General features: G+C 43.1%; 1 protein-coding gene across 5 annotated transcripts in view; it reads right to left on the bottom strand.

Moving 5' to 3' along the window:
* Window positions 1-19196, bottom strand: part of PSD3 (pleckstrin and Sec7 domain containing 3) — a 404084-nt gene that overhangs the window by 336548 nt on the left and 48340 nt on the right. For 4 of the 5 annotated variants that reach the window (XM_061134564.1, XM_061134566.1, XM_061134568.1 and 1 more), the window contains exon 2: window positions 5278-5386. The exons of the other annotated variant lie outside the window; for it this stretch is intronic. In XM_061134564.1, the coding sequence (XP_060990547.1) occupies window positions 5278-5386 (109 nt within the window). The remainder of the gene's footprint in view (window positions 1-5277; window positions 5387-19196) is intronic. 5 annotated transcript variants of the gene reach the window in all.

Genomic DNA, 19196 nt, shown 5'->3' with positions numbered 1-19196 from the left:
AAATATCCCATTCACTTTGTCAGTCATAATTTAACACAAGACGAAACAAGGCAACACTTAAAAAGTTATCAGAAACAGCCAATTTAGGATCTTCCATATTAGTCTTTCAATTATGACAATAGTACTGAGTTCTTCAAAAGTTTTTGCAAAATTTATATATGAGGGAAAAAGACCAGACTAGCTTTCATATATTATTTAATGCATCTTATATTCAAGCATTATTATTATCAGAGCGTGTCCATCTGAGAATATAGCTGGTTAATATCTCTATTTCAAAAACATGAATGTTTTTACCATGAAAATGCCAAATCTTTAATTTTGTAACATCATAATGAGCTTAAAATACCACATATTTAAGGTATATTTGTACACCGTTGGACTTTTTATAAACCTTCAGATTAGATTAAGCAGAAAGAACAAAGGCATACTAATTGACCTCCAGAACAAATCTGAAAGAAATCTGCAGCAGGAAAAGCAAACAGCACTTGACAACTTGAGAACTGCTACTAAAATGTGTTACATACTCTATCCAGCAGAGGGAGGTGTTGTTTAACTATTAACAGAACTCAGACATAACAGTTTTGTACTTGAACTTCTTTCCAAGCTTTCAGGAAAATATATATAAACTAATGGAAGAAAAACCTAGAAATCTGCCATGAGGTATCTATAATTAGGATAAAACGATATCAAAATTGGTCCACCTTTCAAGATCTTCAAGGGCTTCCCTTGTGGCTCAGCTGGTAAAGAATCCACCTGCAATGTGGGAGACCTAGGTTTGATTCCTGGGTCGGGAAGATCCCCTGGAGAAGGGATAGGCTACCCACTCCAGTATTCTTGGGCTTCCCTGGTGACTCAGCTGGTAAAGAATCTGCCTGCAATGTGGGAGACCTGGGTTCGATCCCTGGGTTGGGAAGACCCCCTGAAGAAGGGAAAGGCTACCCACTCCAGTATTCTGGCCTGGAGAATTCCATGGACTGTATAGTCCGTGGGGTCACAAAGAGTCAGACACGACTGAGCGACTTTCAGGATCACCTGTGCCAGAGAACCTGTCGCACCCTTGGGTGCAGGACAGCCCGGGAAGGAACAAAGGGGAGCCAGGTCCAGCTCCAGCTGGCCAGGCCTGCTGCCGTCCCGAGCAGCCTCCCAGCCTCACTCATGCCTAATGCTGGAGTCCAAAGAAGCAGGTGAACAGTGGCAGCTGGATCCCTGATTTCATCACATTCTGTGTGTGTGTGTGTGTGTGTGTGTGTGTGTGTGTTAGTCACTCAGTCACGTCCAACTCTGTGCGACCCCATGGACTGCAGCCCGCCAGGCTCCTCTATCCATGGGATTTTCTAGGCAAGGATATTGGAGTGGGTTGCCATTCCCTTCTCCAGGGGATCTACCTGACAGAGGGACTGAACCCAGGTCTTGCGCATTACAAGCAGATTGTTTACCGTGTGAGCTACCTGGGAAGCCCTCACATTTTTTAAACCATACCTTGTTGCTCAAGGCATGCTAGTCCTTGAATTAAATACCTCCCCCCACTGCCCATAAAAACATCCTCACTTAACAGTAAAAACATACTGAATTTTAGCTTGAGAGACCCAGTTACTGTCCCATCATAGTGACAAAAGTCCCAAGTGGGTGCCAGGCGGGGAGGGACACAGGGCAAGCAAAGCCCACAAGAAGAGGTCAACGGCCGTCTACCCCGAGTGACTTCAACAGTCATGATCACTTCAGATCGTGCTGTTGACCTAAACCTCTTTATACATACACACACGCCATATCTGACACCCGCAGACAGAGATATCGAAACGCGCACACATCTATGTTTCTATTTTACTGCATTCGGTCACCTCCTAACTGCTGGACGCTTCAGCTCTCAGCATCTCACAGGCCCCTCACTTCCTCATACGCTTCCAAGAGTCACCTGTCCTTTCCCAGGCCGAGAGCAGTCTCACTTTTCTTCAGAGACCTTCTCAAGCACTTCCTCCCTCTGGTTTTCCCCCAAAAGACTGACCAACCTCAGCCCTTTGAAACAGCTTCAGGAACACTTCAAAGAACGCACTTTCCCAAAATGAAGCCCCTCCTGTCAGAGTGGACCCCGTGTGGCCAGCTGAGAGAAGCCCCCGCGTCCAGTAAGAGAAGACGAGCGACACCGGGGAAGCCTGGGGGGCGCGGGAGGCACGGGAGGTGCCGCCTCTTTCTTCTCTCCTTGCAGCTCAGTGCAGCTCCACAAACATCCCAACAGCTGATGGGAATAGAAGCAGGGGAACCTCTGGTGACCCCCCCAACCCCTCATTAAGCCACAGCACAAAGGATGTCACGTGCAATCATCAGCCTCTCAGCAATCATCAACTCTGAACTCGCCCTTGAAAAGCTCGTGAAGTTGCGACAGCTCCCAGAAAGCAGCAGGGAACAGACACCAGACAAGCAAGATCAACTCTCTTCTTCACTATATTGATAAACAGATCACAGAATACAGATCTTAATTCTCGGCCAGGGGACTCCTCCCACTGGTCACACATTCTCCCATACCCCATCCAGCACCCTAAACTCTTGTCACAGATTCAAAACCTCTGCAATAAGCAACACTGTGCAAACCATCTTAAACTGTCTTCTCTGGACCCTCCCACCCACAGCCCACGTGAGCTCCCGGCTGAGTGACAAAGCCTCAGCCTCCTGTCCCTAGAGCAGGGACACTTCCCTTGGGCCTCACCGGGGTCCTGAACCAAGGGACCACCCCTGACCTGGCTGCATCACTGCCAGCGACCACCTGACTGATACGGGAGATGCATTCAGCAGGCACTGTCAGTGTTCCCATTTCCCCAGCAGGCTGCTTCTGCAGCACTTAGACAGTTTCAGCCACTTATTTAATCCACTTGGAAAAACAAAAACAAGAGGGAAAAGGTATGCCTATCAACCAAATTCAAATAAAATCACTGTCTTATTCTGTCTACTACTTTTCCCTATGGTCTTTTAAATATTTTTTTTTTATTTATTTATGGCTGCTCTGGGTTGTCACTGCTGCAAGCAGGGGTTACTCTCTAGCTGTGGTGCACAGCCTTCTTACTGCAGTGGTTTCTCTCATTGCTGAGCTTGGGCTCTAAGGTGCGTGGGCTTCAGTAGTTGCAGCATGTAAGTTCAGTTGTGGTACACGGGCTTAGCAACTCTGCAGCATGTGGGATCTTCCCAGACCAGAGATGAAATCCATGCCCCATGCATTGACAGGTAGAGTCTCAACCACTGGACCAGCAGGGAAGGCCCCCATGTTCTTTTGAGTTTGGGCCACGTTTTGATGATAGATGAATGGTCAATATAAAGAAACTTTGAGAGTATTCTTGAAGTGATAAAAAGGCACCATTTCTTTCTGAAGATTTCTAAAAGTACTTTTCAAAAGTCAACATAAACTTGCATCTTACACCCCTGCTACAATTTCTGCAACAATTTCTGCTGCCCCTTCCAATTTCCAGATCAATCATCTGGATTTATCTCTCTAAAACAGTACTTGGCATTTTGTCTCTGCATACCAAAATGAAATGCAAACTCTTCACTCTCCATGATTCTGCCCCTCTCTAAATGGTTATTTTTCTAAATCTCTCTTTCACTGATAAGCTTTGCAAACCAACCTGACCAGTTTCCTCTCTGTTTCGCAAACAATCTGTATTTTCTGCCAGCACACCCTCACTCACATCATTCCCCCAGTCTGAAGTGCCCTCCCCCAAACCTCAATTAACCAGAACACTATTCATTCTTGGAGAACAGTGCAGCTTCCACCTATTCCATGAAGCCATCACCAGCACAGCTGAAGTGATCACTGCCTCGCTCTGGTCAAAGAATTAGCCCCCAGGAGGCAAGGACTGTCTTCTATTTCTCTGCACCCTGATAGTGCCTAGCACAGGTGACTAGCACAAAAGGAGTGTTCATTACATAGATTTGTTTAATAAATGCATGCACACTAACACCCCTGCAAAATAACACCACACTAGAAACTAACAGTACCAACCATTTTTACCAAGGCAAATAAGGAACAGAAGGTTTAAAATGTCATTTTGATTCACCAGTGGTAAACTGGGAAAACTACTCAAAACTTATGAGTAAGGAAGACCCAAACTCACCCACCAATAAGTCAAAGGACTATGTAGAGCTCTGACATTACCTCTATATAGTGAGGTAAAAATCATGTTTTATCAAAGTTAAAAAGAGAAAAAGCTTAGTCAGCACAAAATCACAAAGTTAAGGCTACACCAAAAAGGAGTTTTAAACAGTCTTGGGGTGATCACAATCAGTATTTCCCATCTGAGAAATAATGAATAAATGATTAAGTATCCCAAACCTCAAGCCTAGAATAGTAGTATTTATGCTACATAATAAAAGCAGAATGATTTTTAAAAATAATTTAGCTGTTTAAGACTTCATTAAGAGTGTCCAACTACTGAAATATCTAAGAAATATTTGTTATTAAGGTAAAAGGAATTATTAATATACACTGCATTCTTGCTATCCCCAGATATTAAGGAGCCCATTATATTATCTTACCTAACACATGAGTCAAAATGAATAGCTATCATTTGACTTCTTCAACTGAACAACAGCTACATTAGGTCAGATTCCCTGTCTACCCAAAACAGAAATCAGTGTCAGACAGTGATGGAGCTGAGGAAAGTAAGGAATGTAGTGTCTTCAGAAAAAGTTTAGACATCAGCTTCAAAGGTCAGGAATATGGTGAAGATCACAATAAATAATAATGGCAGCAAACACTTGTAAAGTGTTTATTACATGCCAAGCACAGTTCTGAGATCTTCCCATACATCAATCTACTTAATCCTCAGAAGGATTCTAAGATATGTGTCACTATAATCCCATTTGACAGTTGAGAAAACTGAGGCAAAAAGAGTTTAGACAACTCACTCAGGACCATGCATCTCATAAGCTACAGGCTAGGTTCACACTGAAGAAGGCGCGCTAAAGAGCCCGGGGTCTTAACTGCATGCAGTACCCCTTCCCTGCCTCGCTCCCAGAACTAATGCCTCTCCATCAGCGACTGAGTAAGCACTTCTCCATCTGCACCACTGCCTTCCTGCCTCTGTGAAACCTGTTTGCTTTCATTATTCATCAAATAATTCTACATCTTTAGAAGTGTAGAATTCAGAAATACAGGATGTCATTCTAGTAGCCTGTGGTAGGTAATTTCAAGTCACTTCTTTGTTTGAAGAATTCTCAGCTTCTGAGATTTGAAATTTTAATCTCTCTTCCTATCTGTTACCTGAAAGAGGAAGGCAGGGAGACACTTACTAGTATCTGGAGTTTTCTCTTCAGATCTGCCAAATAAAAATTCGTATTTGGCCTTGGCAACACTCTGGGAATGTGCTGACGCATTGTTAACCCAAACAAATGTCTCTGCCTGCAAAATTAGAGCAAAACAAAGACATCATTAAAAATACATCATAAAAAAATACATCGTAAAGCAAATCAACCAACAAGAGAATGGTTATGACAGATCCACTGGATAGAATACTATATGGCCATTAAAAATGAAACATGAAAAACATAACGGGACATAAATCAGGATACAAGCAAGGTTACAACCATATAAAAAGAGAAACACATAAACATCTATAGGGGAACAAGAGAAACTTGAAAACTCTGGGCTTGATTGGGAGGGCACAATTATGGTAGAATTTTTTTAAATTAAGTATATGTTATTAATAACTTTTTTACAATGAGAAAACTATATTTTATTTTTAGATACATCATTTTCCAAATGATTATCATCACCCACAGCCCATAACAGGAATGCCCATAGCAGGAATATTTCTATGAATGGGTTCTGCTAAAGTATGTCAACAAAAGGTAGCCTTTCCCCAAAAGAGACCACATTTGGGTCTTATCCTAAATTTAAGCATCTGTCCCAGTGTTCTCTGGAATCCTAAATGTCCCTTATTTGAAAGAAAAACTACAAGGTGGCTGAAAGTGGTTCACATCATGACTCTCAATTCCCACCACTCTCTTCCTGGCTGCTTTATGCATGCATGCATGGGTGCAAAGTCGCTTCAGTCGTGTCTGACTCTGTGCGACCCCATGGACAGCAGCCCACCCGGCCCCACTGTCCACAGGATTCTCCAGGCAAGAATACTGGAGTGGGTTGCCATTTCCTTCTCCCCTGACTGCTTTAAGCAGCTGCCAAAACTCAGGAGTGCCTCCTTTCTCTGGTCTAGAATTAATAAAAAATAAGTAATAAGGTAGCAATTTCAAAACACAAAGAAATGAGACTGAGGCCAATCAGGGAGTCATCTTTCTGCCTCTTCACTCTGAACTCAAAAATTAACCAGGATACAGATATTATCACACTTGACCTCCGTCTTCTAATTCTGAGACATCTTCCTTCTCATGTCCGAGCAGCAACTGAACTTTCACTTTAGGAGAGAGGAGTATGAAGAGTTTTATCAGAAACCAGGAAGCTTCTTCAAAGAGGGGAGTTTTATGATGTCCATTTTATCTTTTGGAGCAGAAATGATTGACAGCAGTGAGGAGGCCCATGGCTAGGTTATGAATACCTCCTCATCCTCTGCAGGAAGATCCCCTGGAGGAGGAAATGGCACCCCCTCCAGTATTCTTGCCCAGAGAATCCCATGGACAAAGGAGCCTGGCAAGCTACAGTCCATGAGGTCGAAAAGAGTCGGACACAACTGAGTGACTTAGCATGCACCTTCGCCCTCTGCAGACAGGTTCAGTGGGCAGCCTTCTTTGTCCTTGAATACCAATATCAAAGACCTTCTTGAACAGTTTCAAGATAGCAGTTTCTTAAAATAGCTCTATAATCACTTAATGTTCACAACATGTAAAATTATTCTTTCTGGAAAAGCTGCGCACTCCTCTTAGAGTTGCATGTTTTATAACCACAGGCTGTTAATTATCCTTGTCCCCTATGGACAGGCAATATTAACTTTTTGATGTGTTCAGGGAGCTTCCGGCTGATAAAGGAGGAACCTGATGGCCTAATTTAGGCGTCTGCTACTGCTAAGTCGCTTCAGTCATGTCCGACTTTGTGCGACCCCATAGACGGCAGCCCACCAGGCTCCCGTCCCTGGCATTCTCCAGGCAAGAACACTGGAGTGGGATGTCATTTCCTTCTCCAATGCATGAAAGTGAAAAGTGAAAGTGAAGTCACTCAGTCGTGTCCGACTCTTAGCGACCCCATGGACTGCAGCCCACCAGGCTCCTCTGTCCATGGGATTTTCCAGGCAAGAGTCCTGGAGCGGGGTGCCATTGCCTTCTCCAAATTTAGGCTCCCTGAGGAACCAATACCTGCAGACACGAGAAGGATGAGCGCTGGGAAAGAAGAGAAACATACATGAAGGCAGAAGGAGGGTCACACGCAGTGGCCTCTGAGCATGACAGCCCCAGGTCACCCCAACTGGGGGAGAACAGTGCAGTCACGGAACAGCGGGCGCGGGGGCGAGTGGGGAGGAGGACCCGGGAACAGCACAGGAGGAGCCAACACTGAAGAGCAGGCAGCGGCCAAAACCACAGGATGTGCAGGCCGAGGTTTTAAACCCATGGGGGTTCGTTAACATTTTCAAAAGGTCATTCATTTACACTTTTAAAAAATTATATGGCTGTTATAAGGGAAATTTTTCCATCACTTTGCCAACAAAGGTTCGTATAGTCAAAGCTATGGCTTTTCTAGTAGTCATGTACGGATATGAGAGTTGGACCATAAAGGAGGCTGAGTGCCAAAGAATTGATGCTTTTGAACTGTGGTGCTAGAGAACACTCTTGAGAGTTCCCTGGACAGCAGAGAGCTCAAACCAGTCCATCCTAAAGGAAATCAACTCTGAATATTCATTGGAAGGACTGATGCTGAAGCTGAAGCTCCAATACTTTGGCACCTGATGCGAAGAGTCAACTCAATGGAAAAGACCCTGATGCTGGGAAATATTGAGGGCAGGAGGAAAAGGGGGTGACAGAGGATGAGATGGTTGGAGTAGATCACCGACTCAGTGGACATGAGTTTGAGCAAGCTCTAGGAGAAAGTGAAGGACAGGGAAGCCTGGCGTGCTGCAGTCCATGAGGTCACAAAGAGCTGGACATGACGGGACGACTGAACAACAAATAAGGGAAATAGATTGGAGTAAGTCAAGAGGAATCAGAGACACCAGTTGGAAGTATAAACTAGAATTTATGAAAGCTTCAAGCCAGATGATGGCAATGGAAACAGGAGTAGATAAACGTGAAACATATTTTGTAGGAAGAACCTATGTAAACTTTCTGATAAGTTGGGTTTAAAGGATAAGGGAAAGGAAGAAACCAGCATAACCGTAGGGCTAACACTGACTAACCACTTACTCCAGGCCAGGCTGTTCCGATGCGGAACACGAGGTATCCCGTGTAACACTCACGTCGGTCCTGTGGGGTGGGCACACTGCCATCCCAGACTCACAGGCACAGAAAGGGAAGCCACGAGTGGACGAGTCACGTGTCCACAGTGACACAGCTAGTAAACTATGGATCCCAGATTCAGATCCTGGATCTAGAACCCATGGCCCAGAGAATGACACCTAGGAATCTGGCTTGAGCAGCTGGGTGGTGTGTTGGAATGGGGGAGACTAGAGAAGAAACATTATCAATAGCTTGGATTTGGGCCTAGGTAACCTCAGGAAAACAACAGAGAATAAGATTTTTTTAAACTCCATTACTTAGGAAAAGAATCTGTAAAAGAATGGATATGTGGGGAATTCCCTAGCGGACCAGTGGCTGGGACTCTGCTTTCACTGTCCAGGGCCCGGGTTTAATTCCTGGTCAGGGAACTAAGATCCCACCAGCTGTGCATTGCAGCCAAAAATAAAAGAAAAATGGATATGTGTATGAGTGAATCACTTTGCTGGACACCTGAAACTCAAACAACATTATAAATCAACCATATTCTAACATAAAATTATAATTAAATTTAAAATTTTTTTTCAATTAAATCAAATCTTAAAATGCTGATTTCTGCATCAGGGAAATGCACCTCAAAACCACAATGAGGTATCACCTCACACCTGTCAGAACGGCCTTCATCATCAAAAAGAATACAAATAATAAATGCTGGTAAGGATGTGGAGAAAAGGGAAACCGCCTACCCTGATGAGGAAAAAAAACTAAAACAGAACTCCATTACTGTGGTGCTAGAAAATAGGAAGAGATGCCACTGATGAAGCACCAGTGTTAAGAAATTCCAGGAAGGTAAGTTTCTGACACTCATTCTCAACTAAAAGCCTGGGAACTATTCTCCAAAGAGAGGTTGCTCTTGCTCAACATGCTTAACCTCAGTTCCAGTGTTTTTCATTCTTTACGGTATACATGAACTACCTGGGAATCTTGTTAAAACAGAGATCACGCAGGTCTGGGATAGGGCCCGAGACTGCACCCCTAGAAAGTTCCCAGAGAATGCTGACACTGGTCCGCAGAGCACACTTGTGCTAAGGCCCGGAGGTGAAGTGGTGTCCATGGCACACTCAGCCTCTCCCAGACGAGAAACACCTGTTAAAAGGATGCCCTACCCGGGCTGCCCCCTAACTAAGCACAACATACTCTGACCATTGTGGGGAGCCCCGGAACCCAGCAATCCCCTGACCTGCCCATTGAAACAAAACGTACTCGGCTTATGGGAGCTATTCTTAAAGCTGGGTGCCCCACTGACATACCCTGCTCCCACATCAAGGTCACAAATCTTCACCCACCTACCTCCACAACAACTTCTGCAGGCCAAAGAAGTTTAAGGACTCAGCACTACTTTTTCTTCTGTTTTAATAACTGAACAATATACATTCCTTATCACAGCCATTTTAGAAACATAAATGTCCTTAAGCAGGATAGGATATGAAAAAACATTAAGCAAATGGATGGTCAGCTGATCCAGGCTTGAATCCCAAGTGAGACTTCTACTCAATCACATTAACATTTAGTCTTGGACTTCAGCTCCCCTATTGATAAAGAGAGTTATTCAAATTCACCTCTAAGGCCCCTTCTAATTCTGAAGCACAATAATTCTTCACATTTCTGGGCCACCTTTACAGATATTTCATTAAGAGGAATAACACAAACCTTTGCCTTGTGATCCAGTTACAACGATGTGGTCACCAAAACATGTCCTACCTACATTTAAAGTTACCTGCTGCTGCTGCTAAGTCGCTTCAGCCATGTCTGACTGTGCGACCCCATAGACGGCAGCCCACCAGGCTCCCTTGTCCCTGGCATTCTCCAGGCAAGAACACTGGAGTGGGTTGCCATTTACTTCTCCAATGCATGAAAGTGAAAAGTGAAAGTGAAGTCGCTCGGTCATGTCCGACTCTTCATGACCCCATGGACTGTAGCCCACCAGGCTCCTCCGTCCATGGGATTTTCCAGGCAAGAGTCCTGGAGGGGGTTGCCATTGCCTTCTCCATTAAAGTTAGCAGTCCACCTTTAATTGGACAGGACAAAAAAAAAAAAAAAAAATATATATATATATATATATCAATCAACTTTACGTTTTATACAGTTTTTCAAATTTACAAACAATTTTCACCAAATATCAAACAAGTCTCAAGATGTTGCTGATGATAATTACCAGTTTCAGATACAAGAGAAACACTGCGCTGGGCTTAGTCGCTCAGTCATGTCCGACTCTTCTCGACCCCACAAACTGTAGCCCACCAGGCCCCTCTGTCCAGGCTAGAATACTTGAATGGGTGGCCATTTCCTCCTCCAGGGGATCTTCCCGACCCAAGGACCAAACTTGCACACTGCCAAGAAGATTCTTTACCACTGAGCCCCCTGGAAAGCCCATGTTTATTTCTATATCTAATTAAAAAACCATGAGTTCACACTGACATGTTTACCATAAGTATATCTCTGATGCTTTCACTTACAAATAAGTTACTAATGAAATAATCAAAGACTTAATGGAGTAATTGTTGTTCCACCTATACTGTCCTCTGTTAAACGGAAGTTCACTCAAACATACTTTGCTCTTCCACTAAAATTAAGAAAGTTGTATAGCAGAAAGACATACAAGCAAAATTATCCATTCCTTCAGCCTGCCAGGCTATACAGCGAGAGATTCGAATCCTGTCGTGTGCAGCATTTTTCCCTTTAAAAATATATTTGACATATGCCTACACAAAAGCAAGTGGAAAAAACACCAGTGTTTGAGGGGAAGTAACTGCCCAAGTAATTTGCAATTCCCTACAACCAGCTCCTCCTCCCTTGATAAGCTAATCAGATAAATATTCCAAAAGCCGGGAAAGGTAACCAAAGAAAAGTGGGACTGGCAGACTCTCAAGAGCAGAAACAGGCCAGAAACAGCCAAGAAACAACTGGGACAACAGAACCTTCTAAAGGTTAGACTGCAAGGAGATCCAACCAGTCAGTCCTAAAGGAAATCAGTCCTGAATGTTCATTGGAGGGACTGATGTTGAAGCTGAAACTCCAATACTCCAATGCGAAGAGCTGACTCATTGGAAAAGACCCTGTTGCTGGGAAAGATTAAAGGTGGGAGGAGAGGGGACAACAGAGATGGTTGGATGGCATCACCGACTCAATGGACGGGTGTTTGAATAAACTCTGGGAGTTGGTGATGGACAGAGAGGCCTGGCGTGCTACAGTCCATGGGGTCACAAAGAGTCGGACACGACTGAGCGACCGAACTGAACTGAACTGAAAGGTTAGAAAGAGCATCCAAACCAGAAGCCAAAGTAGGCATGGACCACCAGGCTAAGAAACAGACTGAGGGGGTGTGGGGAGCAGGACTTACCTCGTCACCAGGCAGACCTGTTGTCAGCCTGCTTTAACTGTGTGAGCACAGAGGGAAAAGCTGAATCCACAGCCTGTCTAAAAGCCCCTGGAGGCCCATTCTCATTTTCCCACCACCTGCTACCCACCTACTCAGCTGTCTTCCTGAAAGCACACTCCCCTGGGAAGGGCAGGGCTGGGGGAGAGGAGGCTCCAGCACAGAGACGCAGAGTCCCCACCCTGCCTGCCACTAAAACTAAAGGCAGAGGGAAGAGTGTGTGAGCAAGGTGTTGGCCAACGCCAAGGACTCTTCCCTTGATCATCTGCATCTTGGGCGCCATCTTACAGTTGTCTTCTAACCAAATGGAAAGACTACATGCCCCTTCTAGGAACTGAGCCTGCCCTGGCTTATTCACAATATATCATGATTTATTACAAATGGGAACAGTGCCTTTTTTTTTTTTTTTAATGTGATGTAGAAAGTCAGGGGCTAAGAAACTAGGATGGCAAACCTTCATTTGTAACACAGCCTCCATAAAACTAAAAGAAGACACAGGGATCAGGTTTTCTTGACTGCTTCTTCACGAAGGCACCAAGTAACTGAGGTGTTTGGAGAACTTTAAAGAAAGAATTTAAAAGAAAACCAGCAATCAAACATTACGTGTTTACAGCACACCCTCTGCCTTTCCCACTCACAGAGGGTGAGACCCTTGATGGCAAGTGTTCAGACCCAGGGATCTGAGTCTACCTTCTGCCTTTCTCATTGCCCTGCTGACCACCACCTACCTTTCTCAGGCTCTGGATCTGTGTGCTCCTGACAGTCTTTAAAACTAATAAACAAAACGGATGACATAAAGGTCCAGGTTTTAAAAAGAAAAACACATGCTAATCCTCAGAACACACATTCTTACTTGCTACAGGTCTCACCTTCCACATGCTGACAGCAAGTCAGGATTCAGGCTGGGTAAGCAGAGGGAAAGCTGGAAAGCCACAGAGAACTTTGAAAGTCGGCATGGCAAAAACCACCACAATATTGTAAAGTAATTAGCCTCCAATTAAAATATAAAAAAATAATAATAATAATAATAAAGAAAGTCAGCCCTGCATAATCGGGACCCCTGGGAGGAAATCAACCAGACTCTGAATAACAGCAGTCACAAATGCTCTTCTGTGGACTCAAGAACCCCCAGTGGAGGAAGGCTAGGTACTGAGAGTAATCACAGGGGGTAGAAAAGCAGGCAGAGACTACATGCTCACAGCAAGTGTTCATAAATATTTTTGCTGAGTCCTTATAAACTCAGCAACCTCAAAAAAGCCCTGAAACCTTGGCAGAAATAACCACAAATTACATAAATGAAAACTAAGTATCAGCCTCGTCACCAAAACTAAGCTTCACAAACATGGGGGTATCTTCAGTTATTTCAAATTTTCCACTAACTTCTGAAATGAAATGAAATTTGCTCTGATTTTTAAAAAAACATGTCATTTGGCACTTTGACAAGATGGAAAAATAGGTGCTAACTGTGAATTCAGGATGGGAATCATGAAAAAGTAAGTATCTTCTCACCCAATTTGCTATAGCTTTATTTCCCTTAAGTAGAAAGTCACCCCTGGATGGTGGCTATGTATTTTAGGGGAAAAAGTAATACCTAGAACTGGGTCTTGCAATAAGCATGCTAAAGACTGTTCTTGATTAAGGTAAGAAAACCAGCCATAACTTTCTTTTCAGAAAAGGTATGTGAGCGATCAGATAAATTACTTTCTTTATACAAAGCATAAGTTATTTACCCAATAAATACATTTATGTCTGTATGTATATAGAAAATTACTGCATGTATGGAGAAAAAAGTGCCTCTGGGAAAATACAAACATTCTGAAAGTCAAAAATCTGGCCTATAATTTAAGCTTAACTAGTACATGAAATATTAGGAATAATAGTCTTTATTATAGACTAATAACATATTCATTGCATTAATTTCTACAAGAAAATATATGGTCCACCAAAATCTTACCAAAGTAAACCATCTCCAAGTATGGGCCCCTCTTAAAAGACACTGAATGATCATGAGTTCGACATCAAAGGGAAAATTAGAAGAATCATGTCATCCCCATGGGTAGCATCTGGTTCTGCCTGCAGGACATAAACCCTGACCAGATGACACAAGCATCTCCTGCCTGGTGTTAACAGATGCCCACTATGAAGAAATGCACACCCGCTGAGGTCAAAAGATCTACAAAGCGTGTATCTGTCTGGCCAAGGTAAAGAAGAACACCAAAGATAACACAGAATAAAGTCCTAAAAACAGAAATTGAACAAAAATTCCAAGTCCAATTTCAGATAAATAATACTAGTTATTCAATCATCCTAAAGAAATGTTTCATTTTAAAATGATACAGAAAAGTGAAATACATCATGTAGGTTCCTAATAGCCCTGTTGGAGAGCAATTTTTCAGTGTCCTGACAAGGAATTTGCCTAATTTTCCAGATTGCTCAGCGTCCCAGATTCAGGCAAGTCTGATGGATAGTCAACAGGTAAAAGGCACAAACTGACAAGGGGACCTGGATTTTTATTTCAGAAGATCTCCACTCTTTAAACTTAAACATTGTCAGGATACCCACACTATCTGTAACACTAACTAAAATGTGCTCATCTGACTTTTTCTTTTAGTTAGTTTTTACAAAGATAAACTGTTCATCATAAGTGAACATGAGTAAACTTCTCGCAAACAACCGCTTACATAAACGTGACAAAGTAAACAGTTTCTTCCAGGACTTTAGGACTCTTAGGCCCCATTAGGTCAATTACCTCTTCAGGGACATGGAGCTGTAGGCAGTACCCTGACAGAGTCCATCAGAGTGATAGCTCGCTCACAGGAGCCAGGGGTGTGAGAACCATCTAGTCTGATTCACACTCGAGAGAGAGAACACGGAGGAGGACACGCCTTGGAGCAGCGTTTCTGCAGGGCCAGGGGCGCCTGCAACACGGGCCCCGGGGTGCGTGTGGATGCACCGCAGGCTGCGGAACTCCTCAGGCCTCTGGTCACTCTCCTGAAGCGGTGCAGCGGAAGCTGACTTTGTACCTAATGCCCCCAGCGGACGCTCAGGCGTGCGGAAGTATGACAGCTACTGTTCCGGGGCTCTGTGGGGTACACAAGTGAACCCGCAAAAAGACCAAGGAACGGCAGGACAGCCGACAGCAGGAACGGAGCCCACTCCTCTCAGGCCACCCCCACCACCCTACGGCACATACCTCAAGCACACACTACCTGGGGAGATGCACTCGGACGCTTCCTGGCTTGTTGTGGGCGTTTTACAACTAATGTTAAAGCTGCTGGTTTGACAGTGGTTTTAAACTTGTGCAGTGGCTGAGAACAATAAAGTCATAACACTGCTTCCGGACCCAAGTAATGCAAGGAATACAGCGTGGGGAAATTCTCCTGCTACACTCAACAGGTCAAGTCATCCTCACAAACACTGGATGTTCAACAGACAGCGCGTGAGCTAAAGAATAATGAGTGAATGCAAATTACCTTTGTTCCCGTTCTTAGGTACAGAACACTGGAGAATAAATGATTCACCAGAGGTTTCTGCACTTTGTAGTTTTAAAGACATTCACCCTACTCCCCACCCACCCACCCACGTACCCCACAGTCTGATCACCAGAGCTTCTTAAGATTAGAGGCTTGTTCTATTTTTACACCTATAATTGGAATATAAAATTAACGTGATAAGCAGTATTTTTGCGCTGAGTTCGAATAATGTTTAGTGCTTTATTATTATGAAGAGTTAGTTTTAAGAATGCTTGTTTGGGCTTCCTGGAAACCTAGGAACTGACTTGTTTCTGTGGAAAAATAAAAGCAGAGTTCCAAATAATTACAAACTTTTGAAATTCACATATAAAAGTCAGAGATTACCTATATATTCTATTTACTGACACATTTACCTGAGGCTGATAGCTCACATCAATTAATGAACAAAGATTACTGATGTGACTGATTACAGATCCCTAATTTTGCTGAAAATAATCATTTTCTGTATAAGAACAAATTTTTTAATTAAAAACATGAGGAGTGATCATATTAACACTTCCTTTATTTGGAACACCATAATCCAGCAAACACATATTTAGAAGACAGAAAGTAGATTTTTCAGAATGGTCAAAGACAAACAGGAAAACAGGCAGAAGACAAAAACAGCCTTTTTAAGAAATACACATTTAAAAATGATCAATATATATTAAACGATGTTGAACAAACCTTCCTATCATCAATTTTTAAATACCAATTTTTGATATTTGAAATTATTGGTATTTGAAATACCAATTTTTAAAATGTTACCAAACTTTACCCATCATAATGGTAAAGATTAAAATATGTGAAAATAAGATAATTTCCTCACGTAGAATCAACAGTAGTTTATCTTTTGAAAAGATAAAGGCAGATAACAGGTGAAGCACTTAGAAATGTCTGGAACACTTTAAGTGCCCAAGAGATGTCAGTTGCCACTGTTAACATTATCATCATTACTATATTGCTACATTTTTTCTGTACTACTCGATTTACATCTCTCTTACTTGTTCAACTATAAGGCCGTGGAGCACAGGAATTAAGTGTGTTTTTTTTTAATGACTTAATTGTTATTCAAGGATATTGTTGGTATATTCTCATTTCAGTAATATGTCCTACCATCTTGAATATGCAGGAGCATATCATATGATGATAACAAAATTTATTAATTTATCAATTTCTTACTATTATACATAATATTGTAGTGATCAACTTTCTACCCATTTCTTCACATTCTTTTCTGACAGTCAGTTCAGGGAAATCTCCTAGAAGTGGAATTGGGGGTCAAAGGAGCTGTCTTCCAGGGAGCCTGTACAAACAGCGTAGGGTCTATGTGTCCAGTCATGTCTGAAACCCAAACCAGTTCTCGGCACATTTAGACACCCAGCCAATCAGATGAATGGAAGTAAAGAGAGGAAGTTGAGAAAAAGGACTTTTCTGGGAAAACGTTAGCATTTGAAGAAAGGCAGGCCACTGGGGAAGCGCAGAACATGTTCAGCTAGCCTGACTGTGGGATGAAAAGGGAGATTAAGGAAAATGAGGCAGATCAGAGATTCTCCCCCTGCAGTGGTCTCCCACACACGTGTGGATCTTGCTGCAAGTCTAGTGTTGATTCCATGATCCAAGTAGGAGCTGAGAGTCTGCATTTCTAACAAGTTCCCAGGTGATGCCGATGCTGCTGGCCCCTGGATTGTACTTCAGTAGGAAAGAAGCAGATGACACTGACAAGGAAGATTAGCACTCAAGAGTTTCAAATGTCAAGCTAAGCAGTTTGGACTTTTGTATTCAATTATTTGATAGTCAGTTTAAGTGGGGGGATATATTAGAAGATTCTGAGCAAGAGATCACTGGAGGAAAATCAAGTATGAGAAATCCTGATGCCAGTTACCTACCAAGTCTTTCTGCGGAGATGGCTTGTTCTGTTCTGTCGCTTTAATCTTTTCTCAACTTTGGTTAATATCGTATACAAACTTGAGGTGATTTTGGCCAAGTATCAGTGCTTCACATACATCCCTCTCTAGACTATTTTTTAACAATGGAAGAGACAATCAACAAATAAAAACCAAAGGATGAGGGGCTTGCTCTTCCCTGACCTCCCCACCCCTACCTTCTCCGGCCCACTCAGCAGAGGACATACCTCTAAAGCTACTGACCACTGCTTTATCACTGTTTCTGGTGGCACAAGGGGTCCTGTTTATATAAATGTCACAGGAGTGACCGACAGCCAAGTCTCCCCCACCGCGCCCCCACCCCCAGACCATGAGTACAACTCCAGCCACTTCAGATACAGCAAGAGAGGAGTGCCGCTCGGTAAGAAACCCTACGGAGCGTGCATCATCACCTCAGCATGCCTAGTCCTCCGAGGAAATGACTCAGGAAAGGAGGGTGACTGACTGCGCACAAAGGAGAAATGGCTCTAACTTAGGGAAACACAAAGGTAAGAAGAGCCTCAACGCAGTCCAAATCCCCGAGAGCTCCTGCCACGCCAGCCCACCCATCTCTGCCCTCTCCACCCATCAGGAGCACTGGGCCAGAAGCCAGCTCTTGCAGAATTTCTTTCCACTCCCGCATTACGGCCGGGGAGCAGAGTGGGGTGGGGGCGGGGGGCTGTAAAGGAGAGACGGAATTGGGGAAGTAGGCTGAACTCAATATGGATCTCAGCCGCTGAGGGGGACAGCCTCTCATCCTCACAGCAGTCCTTCAGAATACCCAGCAGTTTTCAAGGCTCCCATGAGGCTCTCGAGCAGGAAATCCCTGCCTGCCGAAGCTCGTGAGATCACACAGTTAATAATGAACGTGCTGGCACGTGGGCACAGAGTAGGTACAGCCAGCATGATTGAGAAACCCAGCGACCTATGCACTGGCAAAGAAGTCTTAGGTCATGACCCTGGAGGGAAACTGCAGGCGTGCAGATGTGATTTGGAAAAGGTTCTTCAGATATCAAAGTAATCATAAAATAAAGGAAATCATAAAATAATGGAAAGCTGTCCAATACAGAACAACTAACCTGAATAAAGACAAATCATGAACACAGATTAGGAAATGCACATGCCCACTACAGATCACCGTTGATCACTAGCTGACAATAAAACGCTGCTTCCGTGACGCTGCTAACATAACAGGGCTCTTACAAATGGAGGGTGCTAAGTCACTGTTACACTCGACGTAGGTAACTAACAGATCCCAGTTAGATCCATATTAGAGTTCCAAGCCTAATTGAAAAGAATAATGAAGATGATTTAAGAAGCTGAAAGACTTCTGGAGGGAATAAAAGGACTTAGCAAATGTAAACAAATTCTGAGTGGTAATCACACTCCTAAAGACTAGAAATTGGATAGAATATAGTAAACATTAACAGATATCTTACAACTCCACTCAAAAACGGAAAAATTCAGCAACAAGGGAACTTCAGCTAAATATGAAGGAGGAACTCTCTAAGGGTAAGCTTTGTTAATGAAGCAGTGATAGAAACTATCCTTTTTTTTTTTTTTGCAATTTTATTTATTTATTTTTTATTTTGAATTTTCTGCTGTTTTTTTTTTCATTTATTTTTATTAGTTGGAGGCTAGTTACTTTACAATACTGTAGTGGTTTTTGCCATACATTGACATGAATCAGCCATGGATTTACATGTGTTTCCCCATCCTGAAGAGGTGGGAGGGGGGTTCGGGATGGGGAACCCTATCCTTTTTAATTAGTCAACTCCTTTACATGGTGGTCAACACAATGGAACAACAACATAAGATAGAGAAGGTTACAATTTAAAATATCTAAAGACAAAAACACAACAACAGAAGAGTCCTAAAAATTATATATATATACAGATGGTATCTGTAGATATAAACAGTCCTTTGGCGAGGTCTTTAAAATTGCCAGAAAGGTATTTTAAT

The sequence above is a fragment of the Dama dama genome, chromosome 32 (assembly GCF_033118175.1).
Source record: "Dama dama isolate Ldn47 chromosome 32, ASM3311817v1, whole genome shotgun sequence".
In the NCBI taxonomy this organism is placed as follows: Eukaryota; Metazoa; Chordata; class Mammalia; order Artiodactyla; family Cervidae; genus Dama; species Dama dama.
The sequence above is the reverse complement of the archived record's forward strand: the minus strand, read 5'-3'. Positions and strand labels throughout refer to the sequence as shown.